Source organism: Oncorhynchus nerka, unplaced genomic scaffold (genome assembly GCF_034236695.1).
Source record: "Oncorhynchus nerka isolate Pitt River unplaced genomic scaffold, Oner_Uvic_2.0 unplaced_scaffold_1350, whole genome shotgun sequence".
Classification (NCBI taxonomy): Eukaryota; Metazoa; Chordata; class Actinopteri; order Salmoniformes; family Salmonidae; genus Oncorhynchus; species Oncorhynchus nerka.
Window position 1 is genome coordinate 100001 of NW_027039997.1, and position 25000 is coordinate 125000.

Genomic DNA, 25000 nt, shown 5'->3' on the forward strand with positions numbered 1-25000 from the left:
TAGCCCACTGTTACAGTGTTAGCTAGGTAGATGTAGCCCACTGTCACAGTGTTAGCTAGGTAGATGTATCCCACTGTCACAGTGTTAGCTAGGTAGATGTATCCCACTGTCACAGTGTTAGCTAGGTAGATGTAGCCCACTGTCACAGTGTTAGCTAGGTAGATGTAGCCCACTGTTACATTGTTAGCTGGGTAGATGTATCCCACTGTCACAGTGTTAGCTAGGTAGATGTAGCCCACTGTCACAGTGTTAGCTAGGTAGATGTATCCCACTGTCACAGTGTTAGCTAGGTAGATGTAGCCCACTGTCACATTGTTAGCTAGGTAGATGTAGCCCACTGTTACAGTGTTAGCTAGGTAGATGTAGCCCACTGTCACAGTGTTAGCTAGGTAGATGTAGCCCACTGTCATAGTGTTAGCTAGGTAGATGTATCCCACTGTCACAGTGTTAGCTAGGTAGATGTATCCCACTGTCACAGTGTTAGCTAGGTAGATGTAGCCCACTGTCACAGTGTTAGCTAGGTAGATGTAGCCCACTGTCACAGTGTTAGCTAGGTAGATGTAGCCCACTGCCAGAGTGCTAGCTAGGTAGATGTAGCCCACTGTCACAGTGTTAGCTAGGTAGATGTAGCCCACTGTCACAGTGTTAGCTAGGTAGATGTAGCCCACTGTCACAGTGTTAGCTAGGTAGATGTAACCCACTGTCACAGTGTTAGCTAGGTAGTTGTAGCCCACTGTTACAGTGTTAGCTAGGTAGATGTATCCCACTGTCACAGTGTTAGCTAGGTAGATGTAGCCCACTGTCACAGTGTTAGCTAGGTAGATGTAGTCCACTGTTACAGTGTTAGCTAGGTAGATGTAGCCCACTGTCACAGTGTTAGCTAGTTAGATGTAGACCCACTGTCACAGTGTTAGCTAGGTAGATGTATCCCACTGTCACAGTGTTAACTAGGTAGATGTAGCCCACTGCCAGAGTGCTAGCTAGGTAGATGTAGCCCACTGCCAGAGTGCTAGCCAGGTAGATGTAGCCCACTGTCACAGTGTTAGCTAGGTAGATGTAGCCCACTGTCACAGTGTTAGCTAGGTAGATGTAGCCCACTGCCAGAGTGCTAGCTAGGTAGATGTAGCCCACTGTCACAGTGTTAGCTAGGTAGATGTAGCCCACTGTCACAGTGTTAGCTAGGTAGATGTAGCCCACTGTCACAGTGTTAGCTAGGTAGATGTAACCCACTGTCACAGTGTTAGCTAGGTAGTTGTAGCCCACTGTTACAGTGTTAGCTAGGTAGATGTATCCCACTGTCACAGTGTTAGCTAGGTAGATGTAGCCCACTGTCACAGTGTTAGCTAGGTAGATGTAGCCCACTGTCACAGTGTTAGCTAGGTAGATGTAGTCCACTGTTACAGTGTTAGCTAGGTAGATGTAGCCCACTGTCACAGTGTTAGCTAGGTAGATGTAGCCCACTGTTACAGTGTTAGCTAGGTAGATGTAGCCCACTGTTACAGTTTTAGCTAGGTAGATGTAGCCCACTGTTACAGTTTTAGCTAGGTAGATGTAGCCCACTGTTACAGTGTTAGCTAGGTAGATGTAGCCCTCTGTCACAGTGTTAGCTAGGTAGATGTAGACCACTGTCACAGTGTTAGCTAGGTAGATGTATCCCACTGTTACAGTGTTAGCTAGGGAGATGTAGCCCACTGTCACAGTGTTAGCTAGGTAGATGTATCCCACTGTCACAGTGTTAGCTAGGTAGATGTAGCCCACTGTCACAGTGTTAGCTAGGTAGATGTAGCCCACTGTCACCATGTTAGCTAGGTAGATGTAGCCCACTGTCACAGTGTTAGCTAGGTAGATGTATCCCACTGTCACAGTGTTAGCTAGGTAGATGTATCCCACTGTCACAGTGTTAGCTAGGTAGATGTATCCCACTGTCACAGTGTTAGCTAGGTAGATGTATCCCACTGTCACAGTGTTAGCTAGGTAGATGTAGCCCACTGTCACAGTGTTAGCTTGGTAGATGTAGCCCACTGTCACAGTGTTAGCTAGGTAGATGTAGCCCACTGTCACAGTGTTAGCTAGGTAGATGTAGCCCACTGTCACCATGTTAGCTAGGTAGATGTAGCCCACTGTCACAGTGTTAGCTAGGTAGATGTAGCCCACTGTCACAGTGTTAGCTATGTAGATGTAGCCCACTGTCACAGTGTTAGCTAGGTAGATGTAGCCCACTGTCACAGTGTTAGCTAGGTAGATGTAGCCCACTGTCACAGTGTTAGCTAGGTAGATGTATCCCACTGTCACAGTGTTAGCTAGGTATATGTATCCGCCTGTCACAGTGTTAGCTAGGTAGATGTAGCCCACTGTCACAGTGTTAGCTAGGTAGATGTATCCCACTGTCACAGTGTTAGCTATGTAGATGTAGCCCACTGTTACAGTGTTAGCTAGGTAGATGTAGCCCACTGCCAGAGTGCTAGCCAGCCAACACCTGCTTAATGCATGATACTGGACACTCTCTAACTAAGACATAGCCAATATCTTTACCAGTCTTCAACCACCCACTCTATCACTATCCAGCTGTTTTAGAGGTGTCCTGCATTGCCAAAGTCCTGGGTCTGTATTCACAAATCATCTCAGAGTCTGAGAGCTGATCTAGGATCAGTTTAGCCTTTAAGATCTTAATTGAATCAGATTACACAGAGAGGAGGAACCTGATCCTAGATCATAATGAATCAGATTACGTGGAGGACACTACGCCGGGGTGGGACTCTGGAGGGAACCGTGTCTAGACAGCCGCCCACTCATCTGGGACCGAGACACTGACAGGAGATGGGGTCAGGTGTGTAGGTTTGGGTTAGGGTTAGGGGGGACCGCTGACTGACCTCAGGGAGAAGACAGAGGGGGACCACTGACTGACCTCAGGGGGAAGACAGAGGGGGACCGCTGACTGACCTCAGGGAGAAGACAGAGGGGGACCGCTGACTGACCTCAGGGAGAAGACAGAGGGGGACCACTGACTGACCTCAGGGAGAAGACAGAGGGGGACCGCTGACTGACCTCAGGGGGAAGACAGAGGGGGGCCGCTGACTGACCTCAGGGGGAAGACAGAGGGGGGCCGCTGACTGACCTCAGGGAGAAGACAGAGGGGGACCGCTGACTGACCTCAGGGGGAAGACAGAGGGGGACCGCTGACTGACCTCAGGGGGAAGACAGAGGGGGTTGCACAGCACTTGTTCCTCTGGATACTGTAAATATTTAGAGCTAGATGTCACCCCCAGGCTACAGATCTAGGATCAGATGTCCTCCCTCTGTACTAGCCTCTGACCCTGTGTCAGTGGTTAGGGGACAGCTTCTGCCTTCTTCCTGTACATGTCAGAGTCTTGGGGAAGAGAAAGAGCCCCACATCCTCTGTCCCCTGGCTACTATAAAACACACAGGGAGATGCAGTAAAACAGACAGGAAAACACACAGAGATGCTGTAAAACAGACAGTTAAACAGACAGAGAGATGCAGTACAACAGACAGTAAAACAGACTGAGAGATGCTGTAAAACAGACAGTAAAACAGACTGAGAGATGCTGTAAAACAGACAGCAAAACAGACTGAAAGATGCTGTAAAACAGACAGTAAAACAGACTGAGAGATGCTGTAAAACAGACAGTAAAACAGACAGTAAAACAGACTGAGAGATGCTGTAAAACAGACAGCAAAACAGACTGAAAGATGCTGTAAAACAAACAGTTAAACCGACTGAGAGATGCTGTAAAACAAACAGTTAAACCGACTGAGAGATGCTGTAAAACAGTCAGTAAAACAGACAGTAAAACAGACTGAGAGATGCTGTAAAACAGACAGTAAAACAGACTGAGAGATGCTGTAAAACAGACAGTAAAACAGACTGAGAGATGCTGTTAAACAGACAGTAAAACAGACTGAGAGATGCTGTAAAACAGACTGAGAGATGCTATAAAACAGTCAGTAAAACAGACTGAGAGATGCTGTAAAACAGACAGTAAAACAGACTGAGAGATGCCGTAAAACAGACAGTAAAACAGACTGAGATATGCTGTAAAACAGACAGTTAGACTGAGAGATGCTGTAAAACAGACAGTAAAACAGACAGCAAAACAGACTGAGAGATGCTGTTAAACAGACAGTAAAACAGACTGAGAGATGCTGTTAAACAGACTGTAAAACAGACAGTAAAACAGACTGAGAGATGCTGTAAAACAGTCAGTTAAACAGACTGAGAGATGATGTTAAACAGACTGTAAAACAGACAGTAAAACAGACAGTTAAACAGACAGTAAAACAGTCAGTAAAACAGACTGAGAGATGCTGTTAAACAGACAGTAAAACAGACTGAGAGATGCTGTTAAACAGACAGTAAAACAGTCAGTAAAACAGACTGAGAGATGCTGTTAAACAGACAGTAAAACAGACTGAGAGATGATGTTAAACAGACAGTAAAACAGACAGTAAAACAGACTGAGAGATGCTGTTAAACAGACAGTAAAACAGACTGAGAGATGCAGTACAACAGACAGTAAAACAGACTGAGAGATGCTGTAAAACAGACAGTAAAACAGACTGAGAGATGCTGTAAAACAGACAGTAAAACAGACTGAGAGATGCTGTTAAACAGACTGAGAGATGCTGTTAAACAGACAGTAAAACAGACAGTAAAACAGACTGAGAGATGCTGTTAAACAGACAGTAAAACAGACAGTAAAACAGACTGAGGGATGCTGTTAAACAGACAGTAAAACAGACTGAGAGATGCTGTAAAACAGACAGTAAAACAGACTGAGAGATGCTGTAAAACAGACAGCAAAACAGACTGAAAGATGCTGTAAAACAGACAGCAAAACAGACAGTAAAACAGACAGTAAAACAGATCTATTCAATCTAAACTCATATCTACTGTACCTCCATGTGGGATAGAGAGAGAGAGAGAAGGGGGAGTCAGAGAGAGAGAGAGAAGGGGGAGTCAGAGAGAGAGAGAGAGAAGGGGGAGTCAGAGAGGGAGAGAGAGAGAAGGGGGAGTCAGAGAGAGAGAGAGAGAAGGGGGAGTCAGAGAGGGAGAGAGAGAAGGGGGAGTCAGAGAGAGAGAGAGAGAGAAGGGGGAGTCAGAGAGAGAGAGATAGACAGACAGCCAGACAGGCTTTTGGCAGACCATATAGACAGTGGGTTATAGAGACAAGTTGTAGACAGTTAGTTGTAACAGGTTTCAGGTATCTCAATGATAATGATCTCAATGATAATGATGATCACGGGCCTCAAATTATAGTCTTTATAGTCTTTAGGGTTTAGGGTTTAACACACATACACACAAACACATACACACACGAACACATGCATGCCCTCATGCAGGCTAAAACACACACACACACACACACACACACACACACACACACACACACACAGTACACACGCAGTATGTACTAAGAAAATAATTCCTAGTAAGCACACTCTCAAATGCTATGTCATTTCCATTCTGTCTTGGACACAAACACACACCTTTTAACAACTGATTTTGTCACAAAAGATCTCAGAGATGGAATATGGAATATTCCTAGAAGGGTTTTGATAGCCGACCTCTCTACTGTTTGTCTCTGTCAACTCTAATGACTCCACTCTGTGTGTGTGTGTGTGTGTGTGTGTGTGTGTGTGTGTGTGTGTGTGTGTGTGTTTTTTCTGTGTGTGTGTGTGTGTGTGTGTGTGTGTGTGTGTGTGTGTGTGTGTGTGTACTGTGTATCATCTCTGTCTCTGCAGTGATAGAGGAGAAGGGAGTGAAGATGAAGCTCACAGTGATTGACACGCCAGGATTTGGAGACCAGATAAACAACGAAAACTGGTGAGTGATGGAGGGAGAGAGAGAGATGGAGGGAGGGAGAGAGATGGAGTGAGAGAGAGAGATGGAGGGAGGGAGAGAGATGGAGGGAGAGAGAGAGATGGAGGAGGGAGAGAGAGAGATGGAGGGAGGGAGAGAGATGACGGGAGGGAGAGAGATGGAGGGAGAGAGAGAGATGGAGGAGGGAGAGAGAGAGATGGAGGGAGGGAGAGAGATGGAGGGAGAGAGAGATGGAGGAGGGAGAGAGAGAGATGGAGGGAGGGAGAGAGATGGAGGGAGAGAGAGAAATGACGGGAGAGAGATGGAGGGAGAGAGAGAGATGGAGGGATAGAGAGAGATGGAGGGAGAGAGAATTGAAGGGAGGGAGAGAGAGAGAGATGGGGGAGAGAGAGAGATGGAGGGAGGGAGGGAGAGAGATGGAGGGGGGAGAGAGATGGAGGGAGGGAGAGATGGAGGGAGGGAGAGATGGAGGGAGGGAGAGAGATGGAGGGAGGGAGAGCGATGGAGGGAGGGAGCGAGATGGAGGGAGGGAGAGAGATGGAGGGAGAGAGAGATGGAGGGAGAGAGATGGAGGGAGGGAGGGAGAGCGATGAAGGGAGGAAGAGAGATGGAGGGAGGGAGGGAGAGAGATGGAGGGAGGGAGAGAGACGGAGGGAGGGAGGGAGAGAGATGAAGGGAGGAAGAGAGATGGAGGGAGGGATAGAGATGGAGGGAGAGAGAGAGATGGAGGGAGGGAGAGAGACGGAGGGAGGGAGAGAGATGGAGGGAGAGAGAGAGAGATGGGGGGAGAGAGAGAGATGGAGGGAGGGAGAGAGATGGATGGGGGAGAGAGATGGAGGGAGGGAGAGAGATGGAGGGAGAGAGAGATGGAGGGAGAGAGAGATGGAGGGAGGAGAGAGATGGAGGGAGGGAGAGCGATGAAGGGAGGAAGAGAGATGGAGGGAGAGAGGGAGAGAGATGGAGGGAGGGATAGAGATGGAGGGAGGGAGAGAGACAGAGGGAGGGAGGGAGAGAGATGGAAGGAGGGAGGGAGAGAGATGGAGGGAGGGAGGGATAGAGATGGAGGGAGGGATAGAGATGGAGGGAGGGAGGGAGAGAGACGGAGGGAGGGAGGGAGGGAGAGAGATGAAGGGAGGAAGAGAGATGGAGGGAGGGATAGAGATGGAGGGAGAGAGAGAGATGGAGGGAGGGAGAGAGACGGAGGGAGGGAGAGAGACGGAGGGAGGGATAGAGATGGATGGAGGGAGAGAGATGAAATCACCTTTCGGGGAGAAGTTTCAGCATTACTGGCCCATCTGTTTTCAGGCTCATTCAGTTACTCACCTGTTGTTATGCTTTCCTCTCTCTTCTTCTCTCCCTCTCCACCCTTCCTCCCTCCCTCTGCCCTCTAACATCCCTCCTCTCCACCCTCCCCCCATCCCCTCCACCTCCCTCCCTCTCCCATCCCTCCTCTCCACACTTACTCCCTCCCCCATCTCTCTCCCCCTCCCCTCTCCCATCCCTCCCCTCCACCTCCCTCCCTCTCCCATTCCTCCTCTCCACCCTTCCTCCCTCCCCCATCTCTCTCCCGCTCCCCTCTCCCATTCCTCTACTCCGCCCCTCCCTCACTCCTCTCTCCCCCTCCCCTCTCCCATCCCTCCTCTCCACCCTCCCTCCCCCATCTCTCTCCCCCTCCCCTCTCCCATTCCTCCACTCCGCCCTCCCTCACTCCTCTCTCCCCCTCCCCTCTCCCATCCCTCCTCTCCACCCTCCCTCCCCCATCTCTCTCCCCTCCCCTCTCCCATTCCTCCACTCCGCCCTCCCTCACTCTTCTCTCCCCTCCCCTCCCATCCCTCCTCTCCACCCTCCCTCCCCCATCTCTCTCCCCCTCCCCTCTCCCATCCCTCCTCTCCACCCTTCCTCCCTCCCCATCTCTCTCCCCCTCCCCTCTCCCATCCCTCCACTCCACCCTCCCTCCCCCATCTCGCTCCCTCCCCATCCCTCTTCTTCATCCTCCCTCCCCATCCACCTCCCCTCCCTCACTCCTTCTCTCTGCTTCTCTCCCTCTCGCATCCCCCCCCCACCCTCCCCTCCTCTAGTTGGGAGCCTATAGTGAGTTATGTTAATGAGCAGTATGAGAGGTACCTGAAAGAAGAGCTGTACGTCAACAGGAAGCCGAGGATCCCTGACACACGCGTCCACTGCTGTGTCTACTTCCTGCCTGCCACCGGACACTGGTGAGAACCCTCACGTCACTTCCTCTGACATCACTTCCTATGACTTCTCCAGCAGATCTCTACACTATACCTTATGAATAGCCTGTCTGATCAGATATCAGCTAACTGTTACTATACCTTATACTATACCTTAACTACCCTACCAGAGTCCAGTTAGTTCTCCTTACCCCAATCCAGTTAGTTTTCCCTACCCCCAGTCCAGTTAGTTCTGCCTAACCCAGTCTAGTTAGTTCTCCTTACCCCAGTCCAGTTAGTTCTCCCTACCCCAGTCCAGTTAGTTCTCCCTACCCCAGTCCAGTTAGTTCTCCCTACCCCCAGTCCAGTTAGTTCTCCCTACCCCAGTCCAGTTAACTCCCCCTACCCCAGTCCAGTTAGTCACCCTACCCCAGTCCAGTTAGTTCTCCCTACCCCAGTCCAGTTAGTTCTCCCTACCCCAGTCCAGTTAGTTCTCCCTACCCCAGTCCAGTTAGTTCTCCCTACCCCCAGTCCAGTTAACTCCCCCTACCCCAGTCCAGTTAGTTCTCCCTACCCCAGTCCAGTTAGTTCTCCCTACCCCAGTCCAGTTAGTTCTCCCTACCCAGGTCCAGTTAGTTCTCCCTACCCCAGTCCAGTTAGTTCTCCCTACCCCAGTCCAGTTAGTTCTCCCTACCCCAGTCCAGTTAGTTCTCCCTACCCCAGTCCAGTTAGTTTTCCCTACCCCAGTCCAGTTAGTTCTCCCTACCCCAGTCCAGTTAGTTCTCCCTACCCCAGTCCAGTTAGTTCTCCCTACCCCAGTCCGGTTAGTTATTCTTGCCCCAGTCCAGTTAGTTCTCCCTACCCCAGTCCAGTTAGTTCTCCCTACCCCAGTCTAGTTAGTTCTCCTTACCCCAGTCCAATTAGTTCTCCCTACCCCAGTCTAGTTAGTTCTCCTTACCCCAGTCCAGTTAGTTCTCCCTACCCCCAGTCCAGTTAACTCCCCCTACCCCAGTCCAGTTAGTTCTCCTTACCCCAGTCTAGTTAGTTCTCCTTACCCCAGTCCAGTTAGTTCTCCCTACCCCCAGTCCAGTTAACTCCCCTTACCCCAGTCCAGTTAGTTCCCACTACCCCAGTCCAGTTAGTTCTCCCTACCCCAGTCCAGTTAGTTCTCCCTACCCCAGTCCAGTTAACTCCCCCTACCCCAGTCCAGTTAGTTCTCCCTACCCCAGTCCAGTTAACTCCCCCTACCCCAGTCCAGTTAGTTCTCCCTACCCCAGTCTAGTTAGTTCTCCTTACCCCAGTCCAGTTAGTTCTCCCTACCCCAGTCCAGTTAGTTCTCCCTACCCCAGTCCAGTTAGTTCTCCCTACCCCAGTCTAGTTAGTTCTCCTTACCCCAGTCCAGTTAGTTCTCCCTACCCCCAGTCCAGTTAGTTCTCCCTACCCCAGTCCAGTTAACTCCCCCTACCCCAGTCCAGTTAGTTCTCCTTACCCCACCCAGTCCAGTTACTACCCTACCCCAGTCTAGTTAGTTCCCCCTACCCCAGTCCAGTTAATTCTCCCTACCCCAGTCCAGTTAACTTCCCCTGCCCCTGACTTTTGACACGTTGAACCCAGAGTGCTGACCTGAGGTACTGACTGACCTGAGCTGACCCCTTACCTCTAACCTCAGTGACCTCAGAGTAGTGCTACATCCTACTACTCTATAAACAGCAGAGCTGGGGATGGGCAAAGCTGGGGCTAGGGTGCTGTGGCTAGGGTGCTGGGGTTGGGCAAAGCTGGGGCTAGGGTGCTGGGGCTAGGGTGCTGGGGTTGGGCAAAGCTGGGGCTAGGGTGCTGGGGATGGGCAAAGCTGGGGCTAGGGTGCTGGGGTTGGGGAAAGCTGGGGATGGGCAAAGCCGGGGCTAGGGTGCTGGGGATGGGCAAAGCTGGGGCTAGGGTGCTGGGGATGGGCAAAGCTGGGGCTAGGGTGCTGGGGTTGGGGAAAGCTGGGGATGGGCAAAGCTGTGGCTAGGGTGCTGGGGTTGGGCAAAGCTGGGGCTAGGGTGCTGGGGCTAGGGTGCTGGGGTTGGGCAAAGCTGGGGCTAGGGTGCTGGGGATGGGCAAAGCTGGGGCTAGGGTGCTGGGGTTGGGGAAAGCTGGGGATGGGCAAAGCTGGGGCTAGGGTGCTGGGGATGGGCAAAGCTGGGGCTAGTTTGCTGGGGCTGAGGCTGGGTCTAGGGCGCTGGGCAAGGCTGGATCTAGTTTGCTGGGGCTGAGGCTGGGTCTAGGGCGCTGGGGCAGGGCAAGGCTGGGTCTAGGGTGCTGGGCAAGTCTGGGTCTAGGGTGCTGGGGCTGGACAAGGCTGTGTCTAGGGTGCTGGGGCTGGGTCTAGGGTGCTGGGCAAGGCTGGCTCTAGGGTGCTGGGGCTGGACAAGGCTGAGTCTAGGGTGCTGGGGCTGGACAAGGCTGGGTCTAGGGTGCTGGGTCTAGGGCACTGGGCAAGGCTGTATCTAGGGTGCTGGGCAAGGCTGGGTCTAGGGTGCTGGGCAAGGCTGGGACTAGGGTGCTGGGCAAGGCTGGGTCTAGGGTGCTGGGGCTGGTCAAGGCTGGATCTGGTGTGCTGGGGCTGGTCAAGGCTGGATCTGGGGTGCTGGGCAAGGCTGGATCTGGGGTGCTGGGCAAGGCTGGATCTGGGGTGCTGGGCAAGGCTGGATCTGGGGTGCTGAGGCTGGGACTGGGGCTGGGCAAGGCTGGATCTGGGGTGCTGGGCAAGGCTGGATCTGGGGTGCTGAGGCTGGGACTGAGGGTACAGGGCTGGGACTGAGGGTACAGGGCTGGGACTGAGGGTACATGGCCGGGGCTAAGGTACAGGGCTGGGACTGAGGGTACAGGGCTGGGACTGAGGGTACAGGGCTGGGACTGAGGGTACAGGGCTGGGACTGAGGGTACAGGGCTGGGACTGAGGGAACAGGGCTGGGACTGAGGGTACAGAGCTGGGACTGAGGGTACAGGGCTGGGACTAACATTTGTTTGTGTGTTTTCTGTTCCCTGTAGGTTACGTCCCATAGACGTGGAGTTCATGAAGAGGCTGGGGAAGATAGTCAGCATCGTACCGATCATCGCTAAGGCAGATACACTCACCATGGAGGAGAGACAAGAGTTTAAACAGAGGGTGAGAGGGACGTACTGTACCTACTGTCTGACAGACTCTACCTGAGGGTGAGAGGAACGTACTGTACCTACTGTCTGACAGACTCTACCTGAGGGTGAGAGGAACGTACTGTACCTACTGTCTGACAGACTCTACCTGAGGGTGAGAGGAACGTACTGTACCTACTGTCTGACAGACTCTACCTGAGGGTGAGAGGAACGTACTGTACCTACTGTCTGACAGACTCTACCTGAGGGTGAGAGGAACGTACTGTACCTACTGTCTGACAGACTCTACCTGAGGGTGAGAGAAACGTACTGTACCTACTGTCTGACAGACTCTACCTGAGGGTGAGAGGAACGTACTGTACCTACCGTCTGACAGACTCTACCTGAGGGTGAGAGGAACGTACTGTACCTACTGTCTGACAGACTGGACCTGAGGGTGAGAGGAACGTACTGTACCTACTGTCTGACAGACTCTACCTGAGGGTGAGAGGAACGTACTGTACCTACTGTCTGACAGACTCAACCTGAGGGTGAGAGGAACGTACTGTACCTACTGTCTGACAGACTCGACCTGAGGGTGAGAGGAACGTACTGTACCTACTGTCTGACAGACTGGACCTGAGGGTGAGAGGAACGTACTGTACCTACTGTCTGACAGACCCTACCTGAGGGTGAGAGGAACGTACTGTATCTACTGTCTGACAGACTCTACCTGAGGGTGAGAGGAACGTACTGTACCTACTGTCTGACAGACTCTACCTGAGGGTGAGAGGAACGTACTGTAACTACTGTCTGACAGACTCTACCTGAGGGTGAGAGGAACGTACTGTATCTACTGTCTGACAGACTCTACCTGAGGGTGAGAGGAACGTACTGTATCTACTGTCTGACAGACTCTACCTGAGGGTGAGAGGAACGTACTGTACCTACTGTCTGACAGACTCTACCTGAGGGTGAGAGGAACGTACTGTATCTACTGTCTGACAGACTCTACCTGAGGGTGAGAGGAACGTACTGTATCTACTGTCTGACAGACTCTACCTGAGGGTGAGAGGAACGTACTGTACCTACTGTCTGACAGACTCGACCTGAGGACAACCACCTCCTGCCTTAATACCAAGTTAAAACAGATATACATCAACTGACTTTAGAGAGGAATGTTGGAGGTTCTATCTACACTGGAATGGAATGACAACCACACGGAGAGTATGGAGGAGATGGACATGTGTTTATAGATGAGAGAGAAGAAGGAGGGAGAGAATCTAGAAGAGGAGAAAGAGATTCTAAGTGTGTAGAGGGGATTTAGTGATGTTTACAGATGCTTCAAAAGATTGAGAGAGAGCGAGAGAGAGAAGAGAGAGAAGAGAGAGAGAGAGAAGAGAGAGAGAGAGAGAGACAGAGAGAGAGACAAGAGACAGAGAGACAGAGAGAGGGAGACTGAGAGAGAGCGAGAGAGAGAGAGAAAGAAAGAGAGTGTGGAGATGAAGATAGGGAAGTGTTTACAGATGAGCTTCAGAAGAAGATTGAGTGGAGATTTAAAATTGCTCTGAGCTGGGAGAGGTGCAGAGGTCCATGATAGAGAGAGAGAAGGAGGGATTGACGAGAGACAGAGAGACATAGAGGGAGGAGAGAGAGAGAGAGAGAGGAGGGAGAGAGGAGAGACAGAGAGAGAGAGCGAGAAGGAGAGAGAGAGAGACAGAGAGGGAGGAGAGACAGAGAGAGAGAGATACAGAGAGAGATGGGAAAGAGGGTGAGAGAGAGAGGGGGAGGGAGATGGTCATGGCAAGCGTCCAAGTCTGGATGTAAACTAATCCGTCTCTTAAAGGAGAGTAGGGATGATAGTCTGGGGGAGAGAGTCTAGAGACTAGGACCATGGAAGATTCATTAGGTTATAACATATCTATCACTCATACACTATAGTAGGTTTACACCAGGGCTCTACAACCCTGTTCCTGTTCTGGAGATCTACCTATCCTCCTGTAGGTTTAAACCAGGGCTCTACAACCCTGTTCCTGTTCTGGAGATCTACCCTACCCTCCTGTAGGTTTATACCAGGGCTCTATAACCCTGTTCTGGAGATCTACCTACCCTCCTGTAGGTTTAAACCAGGGCTCTACAACCCTGTTCTGGAGATCTACCCACCCTCCTGTAGGTTTATACCAGGGCTCTACAACCCTGTTCCTGTTCTGGAGATCTACCTACCCTCCTGTAGGTTTATACCAGGACTCTACAACCCTGTTCCTGTTCTGGAGATCTACCTACCCTCCTGTAGATTTATACCAGGGCTCTACAACCCTGTTCTGGAGATCTACCTACCCTCCTGTAGGTTTATACCAGTGCTCTACAACCCTGTTCTGGAGATCTACCTACCCTCCTGTAGGTTTATACCAGGACTCTACAACCCTGTTCCTGTTCTGGAGATCTACCTACCCTCCTGTAGGTTTATACCAGGGCTCTACAACCCTGTTCTGGAGATCTACCTACCCTCCTGTAGGTTTATACCAGGGCTCTACAACCCTGTTCTGGAGATCTACTCACCCTCCTGTAGGTTTATACCAGGGCTCTACAACCCTGTTCCTGTACTGGAGATCTACCCACCCTCCTGTAGGTTTATACCAGGGCTCTACAACCCTGTTCTGGAGATCTACCTACCCTCCTGTAGGTTTATACCAGGGCTCTACAACCCTGTTCTGGAGATCTACCTACCCTCCTGTAGGTTTAAACCAGGGCTCTACAACCCTGTTCTGGAGATCTACCCACCCTCCTGTAGGTTTATACCAGGGCTCTACAACCCTGTTCCTGTTCTGGAGATCTACCTACCCTCCTGTAGGTTTATACCAGGACTCTACAACCCTGTTCCTGTTCTGGAGATCTACCTACCCTCCTGTAGGATATATACCAGGGCTCTACAACCCTGTTCTGGAGATCTACCTACCCTCCTGTAGGTTTATACCAGTGCTCTACAACCCTGTTCTGGAGATCTACCTACCCTCCTGTAGGTTTATACCAGGACTCTACAACCCTGTTCCTGTTCTGGAGATCTACCTACTCTCCTGTAGGTTTATACCAGGGCTCTACAACCCTGTTATGGAGATCTCCCTACCCTCCTGTAGGTTTATACCAGGGCTCTACAACCCTGTTCTGGAGATCTACCCACCCTCCTGTAGGTTTATACCAGGGCTCTACAACCCTGTTATGGAGATCTACCTACCCTCCTGTAGGTTTATACCAGGGCTCTACAACCCTGTTCCTGTACTGGAGATCTACCCACCCTCCTGTAGGTTTATACCAGGGCTCTACAACCCTGTTCTGGAGATCTACCTACCCTCCTGTAGGTTTATACCAGGGCTCTACAACCCTGTTCTGGAGATCTACCTACCCTCCTGTAGGTTTACACCAGGGCTTTACAACCCTGTTCCTGTTCTGGAGATCTACCTACCCTCCTGTAGGTTTATACCAGGGCTCTACAACCCTGTTCCTGTACTGGAGATCTACCCACCCTCCTGTAGGTTTATACCAGGGCTCTACAACCCTGTTCCTGTTCTGGAGATCTACCTACCCTCCTGTAGGTTTATACCAGGGCTCTACAACCCTGTTCCTGTTATGGAGATCTACCTACCCTCCTGTAGGTTTATACCAGGGCTCTACAACCCTGTTCTGGAGATCTACCTACCCTCCTGTAGGTTTATACCAGGGCTCTACAACCCTGTTCTGGAGATCTACTCACCCTCCTGTAGGTTTATACCAGGGCTCTACAACCATGTTCTGGAGATCTACCTCCCCTTCTGTAGGTTTATACCAGGGCTCTACAACCCTGTTCTGGAGATCTACCTACCCTCCTGTAGGTTTATACCAGGGCTCTAAAACCCTGTTCCTGTACTGGAGATCTACCTACCCTCCTGTAGGTTTATACCAGGGCTCTACAACCCTGTTCTGGAGATCTACCTATCCTCCTGTAGGTTTATACCAGGGCTCTACAACCCTGTTCTGGAGATCTACCTACCCTCCTGTAGGTTTATACCAGGGCTCTATAACCCTGTTCTGGAGATCTACCTACCCTCCTGTATGTTTTTACCAGGGCTCTACAACCCTGTTCTGGAGATCTACCTACCCTTCTGTAGGTTTATACCAGGGCTCTACAACCCTGTTCTGGAGATCTACCTACCCTCCTGTAGGTTTATACCAGGGCTCTACAACCCTGTTCTGGAGATCTACTCACCCTCCTGTAGGTTTATACCAGGGCTCTACAACCCTGTTCTGGAGATCTACCTACCCTCCTGTAGGTTTATACCAGGGCTCTACAACCCTGTTCTGGAGATCTACCTACCCTCCTGTAGGTTTATACCAGGGCTCTAAAACCCTGTTCCTGTACTGGAGATCTACCTACCCTCCTGTAGGTTTATACCAGGGCTCTACAACCCTGTTCTGGAGATCTACCTACCCTCCTGTAGGTTTATACCAGGGCTCTACAACCCTGTTCTGGAGATCTACCTACCCTCCTGTAGGTTTATACCAGGGCTCTACAACCCTGTTCTGGATATCTACCTACCCTCCTGTAGGTTTATACCAGGGCTCTACAACCCTGTTCTGGAGATCTACCTACCCTCCTGTAGGTTTATACCAGGGCTCTAAAACCCTGTTCCTGTACTGGAGATCTACCTACCCTCCTGTAGGTTTATACCAGGGCTCTACAACCCTGTTCTGGAGATCTACCTACCCTCCTGTAGGTTTATACCAGGGCTCTACAACCCTGTTCTGGAGATCTACCTACCCTCCTGTAGGTTTATACCAGGGCTCTACAACCCTGTTCTGGATATCTACATACCCTCCTGTAGGTTTATACCAGGGCTCTACAACCCTGTTCCTGTTCTGGAGATCTACCTACCCTCCTGTAGGTTTATACCAGGGCTCTACAACCCTGTTCTGGAGATCTACCTACCCTCCTGTAGGTTTATACCAGGGCTCTACAACCCTGTTCTGGAGATCTACCTACCCTCCTGTAGGTTTATACCAGGGCTCTACAACCCTGTTCCTGTACTGGAGATCTACCCTCCCTCCTGATTCTGATTCACATTGAGTGGGTAATAGTTGTTCTAATTTTAATTCTAACATTTAGCTCCGGGGAAGAAGGTTGGAGATAAAACCTACAGGAGGGTTTCTCTCCAGGAACAGGGTTGGAGTAAAAACCTAGAGGAGGGTTTCTCTCCAGGAACAGGGTTGGAGTAAAAACCTACAGGAGGGTTTCTCTCCAGGAACAGGGTTGGAGTAAAAACCTACAGGAGGGTTTCTCTCCAGGAACAGGGTTGGAGTAAAAACCTACAGGAGGGTTTCTCTCCAGGAACAGGGTTGGAGTAAAAACCTACAGGAGGGTATCTCCAGGAACAGGGTTGGAGTTAAAACCTACAGGAGGGTGGTTGTCCAGGAACAGGATTAGAGTTAAAACCTACAGGAGGGTATCTCTCCAGGAACAGGGTTGGAGTTAAAACCTACAGGAGGGTATCTCTCCAGGAACAGGGTTGGAGATAAAACCTACAGGAGGGTTTCTCTCCAGGAACAGGGTTGGAGTTAAAACCTACAGGATGGTACTCCAGGAACAGGAACACCCGGACACAATAGTAACATGTACACATCTGTGTCATCATGTTGACCTCATGACCTCTGAATGACCTCTGAATGACCCTTGTAACCCCCGCCATCTGACCCCTGTGTAGATAAGACAGGACCTGAAGGCCAATGGGATCCGAGTCTACCCTCAGACGGAGTACGACGAAGATCCAGAGGACAGGATACTCAACGACAAGATCAGGGTGAGACACACACACACACACACACACACAGACACACACACACGCATTCACACGCAAACACACAAACATACAACCATGTGCGCACGTATTCACACACACACCAGCACGCGCACGCACACACATACACACACACACACACACACACACACACACACACACACACACACACACACACACACACACACACACACACACACACACACACACATTTTACAAGTCACACTTGAAAGCAGTTTGGCAGCGATAGTCAAAGGAACTCACTGGTCAAAGCACATAACAGTATAGATCTGGGACCAGGGTTTGGTGTCAACTCCTCTCCTGGTACTCCTCTCCTGGTACTCCCATGTCTGGTCCTCTCCTGGCACTCCTGTCCTGGTACTCCCCTCTTACCTTTCCCCTCTCCTGGTACTCCCCTCTTACCTTTCCCCTCTCCTGGTACTCCCCTCTTACCTTTCCCCTCTCCTGGTACTCCTCTCTTACCTTTCCCCTCTCCTGGTACTCCCCTCTTACCTTTCCCCTCTCCTGGTATTCATCTCCTGGTCCTCCTCTCCTGGTACTCCTATCCTGCCTTTCCCCTGTCTGGTCCTCTCCTGGTACTCCTCTCTTACCTTTCCCCTGTCTGGTCCTCTCCTGGTCCTCTCCTGGTACTCCTCTCTTACCTTTCCCCTGTCTGGTCCTCTACTGGTACTCCTCTCTTACCTTTCCCCTCTCCTGGTACTCCTCTCCTGCCTTTCCCCTGTCTGGTCCTCTCCTGGTACTCCTCTCTTACCTTTCCCCTCTCCTGGTACTCCTCTCCTGCCTTTCCCCTGTCTGGTCCTCTCCTGGTACTCCTCTCTTACCTTCACCCTGTCTGGTCCTCTCCTGGTACTCCCCTCTTACCTTTCCCCTGTCTGGTCCTCTCCTGGTACTCCTCTCTTACCTTTCCCCTCTCCTGGTCCTCTCCTGGTACTCCTCTCTTACATTTCCCCTCTCTGGTCCTCTCCTGGTACTCCCCTCTTACCTTTCCCCTGTCTGGTCCTCTCCTGGTCCACTCCTGGTACTCCTCTCTTACCTTCACCTTGTCTGGTCCTCTCCTGGTACTCCTCTCTTACCTTTCCCCTGTCTGGTCCTCTCCTGGTATTCCTCTCCTGGTACTCCTCTCTTACCTTCACCCTGTCTGGTCCTCTCCTGGTACTCCTCTCTTACCTTTCCCCTGTCTGGTCCTCTCCTGGTACTCCCCTCTTACCTTTCCCCTCTCCTGGTACTCCTCTCTTACCTTTCTCCTGTCTGGTCCTCTCCTGGTACTCCTCTCTTACCTTTCCCCTCTCCTGGTACTCCTCTCCTGCCTTTCCCCTGTCTGGTCCTCTCCTGGTACTCCCCTCTTACCTTTCCCCTGTCTGGTCCTCTCCTGGTCCACTCCTGGTACTCCTCTCTTACCTTCACCTTGTCTGGTCCTCTCCTGGTACTCCTCTCTTACCTTTCCCCTGTCTGGTCCTCTCCTGGTATTCCTCTCCTGGTACTCCTCTCTTACCTTCACCCTGTCTGGTCCTCTCCTGGTACTCCTCTCTTACCTTTCCCCTGTCTGGTCCTCTCCTGGTACTCCCCTCTTACCTTTCCCCTCTCCTGGTACTCCTCTCTTACCTTTCTCCTGTCTGGTCCTCTCCTGGTACTCCTCTCTTACCTTTCCCCTCTCCTGGTACTCCTCTCTTACCTTCACCCTCTCCTGGTCCTCTCCTGGTACTCCTCTCTTACCTTCACCCTCTCCTGGTCCTCTCCTGGTACTCCTCTCTTACCTTTCCCCTCTCCTGGTACTCCTCTCTTACCTTCACCCTCTCCTGGTACTCCTCTCTTACCTTTCTCCTCTCCTGGTACTCCTCTCTTACATTTCCCCTGTCTGGTCCTCTCCTGGTACTCCTCTCTTACCTTTCCCCTCTCCTGGTACTCCTCTCTTACCTTTCCCCTCTCTGGTCCTCTCCTGGTACTCCTCTCTTACCTTCACCCTGTCTGGTCCTCTCCTGGTACTCCTCTCTTACCTTTCCCCTGTCTGGTCCTCTCCTGGTACTCCCCTCTTACCTTTCCCCTGTCTGGTCCTCTCCTGGTACTCCTCTCTTACCTTTCCCCTCTCCTGGTACTCCTCTCTTATCTTCACCCTCTCCTGGTCCTCTCCTGGTACTCCTCTCTTACCTTTCCCCTCTCCTGGTACTCCTCTCTTACCTTCACCCTCTCCTGGTCCTCTCCTGGTACTCCTCTCTTGTCTTCACCCTCTCCTGGTCCTCTCCTGGTACTCCTCTCTTACCTTTCCCCTCTCCTGGTACTCCTCTCTTACCTTCACCCTCTCCTGGTCCTCTCCTGGTACTCCTATCTTACCTTTCCCCTCTCCTGGTACTACTCTCTTACCTTCACCCTCTCCTGGTCCTCTCCTGGTACTCCTCTCTTACCTTCACCCTCTCCTGGTCCTCTCCTGGTACTCCGATCTTACCTTTCCCCTCTCCTGGTACTACTCTCTTACCTTTCCCCTCTCCTGGTACTCCTCTCTTACATTACCCCTCTCTGGTCCTCCCCTCTTACCTTTCCCCTGTCTGGTCCTCTCCTGGTCCTCTCCTGGTACTCCCCTCTTACCTTTCCCCTCTCCCAGTCCTCTCCTGGTACTCCCCTCTTACCTTTCCCCTCTCCCGGTATTCTGTGTGCAGGAAAACATTCCGTTTGCGGTGGTGGGGACAGACAAGGAGCACCAGGTAAACGGGAACAAGGTCCTGGGCAGGAAAACCAAATGGGGCATCATAGAGGGTGAGTGTGTTTACATTATAAATACATTATCATAGAGGGTGAGTGTGTTTACATTATAAATGCATTATCATAGAGGGTGAGTGTGTTTACATGATCAATACATTATCATAGAGGGTGAGTGTGTTTACATTATAAATGCATTATCATAGAGGGTGAGTGTGTTTACATTATAAATGCATTATCATAGAGGGTGAGTGTGTTTACCTTATGAATACATTATCATAGAGGGTGAGTGTGTTTACATTATAAATACATTATCATAGAGGGAGAGTGTTAGATTATAAATACATTATCATAGAGGGTGAGTGTGTTTACCTTATGAATACATTATCATAGAGGTTGAGTGTGTTTACATTTACATTTAAGTCATTTAGCAGACACTCTTATCCAGAGCGACTTACATTATAACTACATTATCATAGAGGGTGGGTGTGTTTACCTTATAAATACATTATCATAGAGGTTGGGTGTGTTTACATTATAAATACATTATCATAGAGGTTGGGTGTGTTTACATTATTAATACATTATCATAGAGGGTGCGTGTGTTTACCTTATGAATACATTATCATAGAGGGTGAGTGTGTTTACCTTATGAATACATTATCATAGAGGGTGAGTGTGTTTACATTATAAATACATTATCGTAGACATGATTACGGATGATGTGTTTCATGTTGTGAGTTTATTTGCCATATGTATACATACATGTAAATCATAGAGTGGACATTGACTGGGATTATTACTAATAATATGCCTAAATCATAGAGTGGACATTGACTGGGATTATTACTAATAATATGCCTAAATCATAGAGTGGACATTGACTGGGATTATTACTAATAATATGCCTAAATCATAGAGTGGACATTGACTGGGATTATTACTAATAATATGCATAATTAGTCGTAATAATAATTTTCCTAATTAGTAGTAATAATAATAATATGAATAATTAGTAGTAATAATACTAATATTCATAATTAGTAGTAGTAATAATAATATGCATAATTAGTAGTAGTAATAATAATATGCATAATTAGTAGTAGTAATAATAATATGCATAATTAGTAGTAGTAATAATAATATGCATAATTAGTAGTAGTAATAATAATATGCATAATTAGTAGTAATAATAATATGCATAATTAGTAGTAGTAATAATAATATGCATAATTAGTAGTAGTAATAATAATATGCATAATTAGTAGTAGTAATAATAATATGCATAATTAGTAGTAGTAATAATAATATGCGTAATTAGTAGTAATAATAATATGCGTAATGAGTAGTAGTAATAATATGATGTTGGTATATGCATCACTGTTGTCCATAAAATAAACCACATATAGGGCTCCCGAGTGGGGCAGCGGTCTAAGGCACTGACCCCGGTTTGATCCCGGGCTGTATCACAACCGGCCGTGATCGGGAGTCCCATAGGGCGGCACACCATTGGCCCAGCGTCGTCTGGGTTAGGAGAGAGGGTTTGGCCGGTGTAGGATGTCATTATTAAATAAGAATTGGTTCTTAACTGACAGGCCAGGTTAAATAAAACATCATATCCCAATGCAGTTTCATTCTGGAGTCATGTGCTTCACTGCCCTCTAGTGTTAGTAATGAGGAAGTTGCAGCGCAGGAAGCAGACATGTGGAGAGAGAGAGAGAGAGAGAGAGAGAGAGAGAGAGAGAGAGAGAGAGAGAGAGAGAGAGAGAGAGAGAGAGAGAGAGAGAGAGAGAGAGAGAGAGAGAGAGAGAGAGACTTTTTTGACTTTTGGTCTTTCTTTATTGAAACATTCTCAATTCATTTAAAACTCACCCCCCCACTCCTAAAATAAAAAAATAAAAATATATCCTGTACAAATCACCATACACAAAAAAACCTCTCCTACAACCGTATATCCAAAACATCTTCCCCAGCAATACAGACAGCCCCCCCAACACACCATATCTCCTCAAACATCTCCACACATTTGATCATTTTATAGAACTCAAACTCAACCCTAAGGCGCGCAGAGACCATCCCATTAAACAGTAGTAAAGGGTCTGTTATCCCCCCACCTTTGACCCTGTTCCTCCTTGTTAGCCAAATAGCTAACTTTGCCTGAGCAAACAGAAAATTCAACAAAACACATTTTTCTTTCTCCTTACTCGAATACCTGTATCCCATTATAAACATCCCAACAGCAAAAACCACCCCCAACCTGTCACACAGACATTCCAACAGAGACATTAATGGCATTAACCTGGTGCACACAGAAAACACATGAATTACAGTTTCTTTCATTTGACAGAAAGGACACCCCTGCCCAATTCCCGGATCAACCCGTGCCAACCAGCTGTTAGTGGCCAGGGCTCCATGAAGAACCCTCCACTGGAGGTCCCCTGACCTCTTTGGTACTGGGGTTTGTAGAGCGCCCTCCATCTAAAACCCACCATACTCTCCGCCCCACATACCCCCTGCCACTGATGTGCCTTCACTCCTGTTAGGCTTCTAATGCTCCTAACCTTAACACAGAGGTTGTAGAGGGCTTTACCTCCCACCCCTCAAACTCCCCCAGTCTCGGAGTGTTAAAATCTAACAAGTCCTCCAGACCCCCTTGCCAGTCTCCAGTCTCTGCCGTCACCTGCAGTGGCGGGAACATTGGTGGCCCCTCTCCCTTTGGCCTCTCAAACACCCCCTTACCGGCTCAGACAGTGCCTCCTGGACCTCCTCCAGGAATCTCTCCAGCAGCCTAAGAGACGTTATTCCTGTTTGTTGCGCCAAGACCTCCGGGTTTTCCACCCCTCCTCTCCCAGCAGTCTCAGGTCACCCAGCCTTTGTAAACCCCCTGCCATCAGTTGCCTCTGCAGGTTGGCCGACTGAACCGATCTCAAAGGGATGGCTGGGTTGTGGAAGATAGGCTCCTCCCACACCCACTGCCCAGGCTCCACACCCCTTCTCGTGTGGGTCTTAGCAGCTGCCAGGCCCTCAGCACCGCAGAGTAAAACTCTGAGAGACCTGCTGTACTCAGCCTCTCCAGCTTCATGAGGAACAGCTGCCGGTCCAACCCTAATCCGCCAGCTCTCCTCAGCAGCGCATGCTGGTTCCCTCCAGCCAACATCAGTGTGGTACAGCAGTCTCTGCACCGCCTTTAGTCGGAAAGCAGCCATCCTGCTCTCCAGTTCCACCAGGCCCTGTCCTCCTTCGTGTACGGTCATGTACAAAACTGCTGCCTTCAGCCAGTGATGTCCCGACCAAAAGAAGTCCACCAGCTTGCGTTGCAGGTCTGCAAGCAGACCGGCGGGGGTTGAGGACAGCCAGTTTATGCCACAAGGAAGATGCCACCAGGTTGTTGATTATCAGCACCCTCCCTCTATATGACACTTGGGACAGGAGCCACCTCCACCTGGCCAGTCTTGACACCACTGCCTGTGACAGCCCCTCCCAGTTCTTGCTGACCCACCTCTCCGAGCCCAGGTACACCCCCAACACTTTAAGCCCTTCACAACCCCACTGCAAACCCCTGGAAGCAGAGGAGGAGCCCTATCCCCCATGCCCCACATAACAGAGCTTTGCTCTTTCCCCAGTTTACCTTAGCTGATGAAGCTCCCTCGTACACCTTCAGACTGGTCTCTAGTTCCTGCATATCTTGCTCATCCCTGACCATCACAGAAACATCATCTGCATATGCTGAGACTGCTATTCCTGTCACCACATCCATGCCTGTCCAGCACACTCCCCGCAGTCTCCTGCGTAGCAGTCCTAAAAAAGGCTCAATGGCTAGTGTGTACAGCTGCCCAGATAGAGGGCATCCTTGTCTAATCCCCCGTCTCACCCAGACTGGCCTACTGAGCCCCCTCCCACCTTAACCATACATGACGCCCCAGCATACAACAGCTTCACACAGGTCACAAAACTCTTCCCAAACCCAAACACAGACATCACATTAAACAGATACTCATGATCCACTCTATCAAAAGCCTTCTCTTGATCTAAAGAGACCAGTCCAAAGTTCACATTAGAACCTCTCGACAAGTCCAACATGTCCCTAATCAAGAACAAGTTGTCCGTGATTGAGCGTCCCGGTACACAATATGTCTGGTCCTTGTGTATTATAGAGTCCAGATGGGACTTCAGTCTGTTAGAGAGGACCTTGGCAAAAATCTTGTAGTCCGCACAGAGTAATGCCACAGGCCTCCAGTTCTTAAGTTCACACAAGTCCCCTTTTTTGGGCAGGAGAGTCAGAGCCGCCCGACGGCAGCTCATCGGCAACTCTCCTACCCCGACGCATTCACGCAACACGCAAAAGAAATCCTGTCCAATTGTTCCCCAGAATTTTTTGTAAAATTCCACTGGAAGTCCATCGACCCCGGGTGCACGACCGGGGACATCTGGGTTACTGCCTCTGCCAGTTCATGTGACAACAGAGGAATGTCCATTTCATCCCTCTGTGCCCGAGAGAGCTTAGGGAGTCCTTCGAACAAGACCTGAGCACACATAGGATCACACATTTCTGCCCTATACAATTCAGTATAAAACTCCACAGTCCGCTCCCGCATCTCCCCCACCACAGAGGTCACCCTCCCATCAGACAGCCGTAGACAATGCATACCCTTGGCATCACTGCTCTGTCTTTCCAAACCAAAGAAGAAGGAGCTGGGAGCATCCATCTCCTTGAGCATGGAGAACCTAGCTCTTACAAGTGCTCCCTTTGCTTTAACCTGGAAAAAACTGCCCAGGTCCCTACGTGGTCGGCTAAGTTAGCCTGGAGGCCTACATTGCCTTGCCCCACCATCTCTACCTCCATCTCACTAATACACCGCTCTAGTTCCCCCAATACTCTCCTAGCCTCTGAGGATGAGAGAGCTGTGTACTGTTGACAGAAAAGCCGAATTTGCACTTTCCCCACATCCCACCATTGACTCAGAGACTCATACTCCTCTCTTCGCTGCCCCCATCTTTCCCAAAAAAGTCTGGAAACCTGAGCAAAGGTGGCATCTTGTAAGAGCTTTACATTGAACTTCCAATAAGATGCCTGCCGGGGCCCTGGTGAAATAGACAGCCGAGCCATGGTTATGTGGTGATCCGAAAACCCCACTGGGAGAATGGTAGCACCCAGCAGCCTATTGCTCTGATTCCTGGACATGTAAAAACGATCAAGTCGAGCTGCACTCACCCTAGCCCCAAAAACCTTCACCCACGTATACTGTCTTGTGTTTGGATGTTTAGTTCTCCAAACATCCACTAGGTCAAACTGATTAAAGATGTCCCTTAACACTCCCACTGACACTGAATGA

The 25000-nt window shown here is 50.0% G+C and overlaps 1 protein-coding gene across 3 annotated transcripts in view; it reads left to right on the plus strand.

The window, feature by feature from the left end:
• The window catches only part of LOC135568891 (neuronal-specific septin-3-like), an 84467-nt gene that overhangs the window by 55747 nt on the left and 3720 nt on the right, over window positions 1–25000 (plus strand). For all 3 annotated transcript variants that reach the window (XM_065015671.1, XM_065015672.1, XM_065015673.1), the window contains exons 4-8: window positions 5764–5845; window positions 7921–8058; window positions 11047–11164; window positions 16863–16958; window positions 19628–19724. In XM_065015671.1, the coding sequence (XP_064871743.1) occupies window positions 5764–5845; window positions 7921–8058; window positions 11047–11164; window positions 16863–16958; window positions 19628–19724 (531 nt within the window). The remainder of the gene's footprint in view (window positions 1–5763; window positions 5846–7920; window positions 8059–11046; window positions 11165–16862; window positions 16959–19627; window positions 19725–25000) is intronic.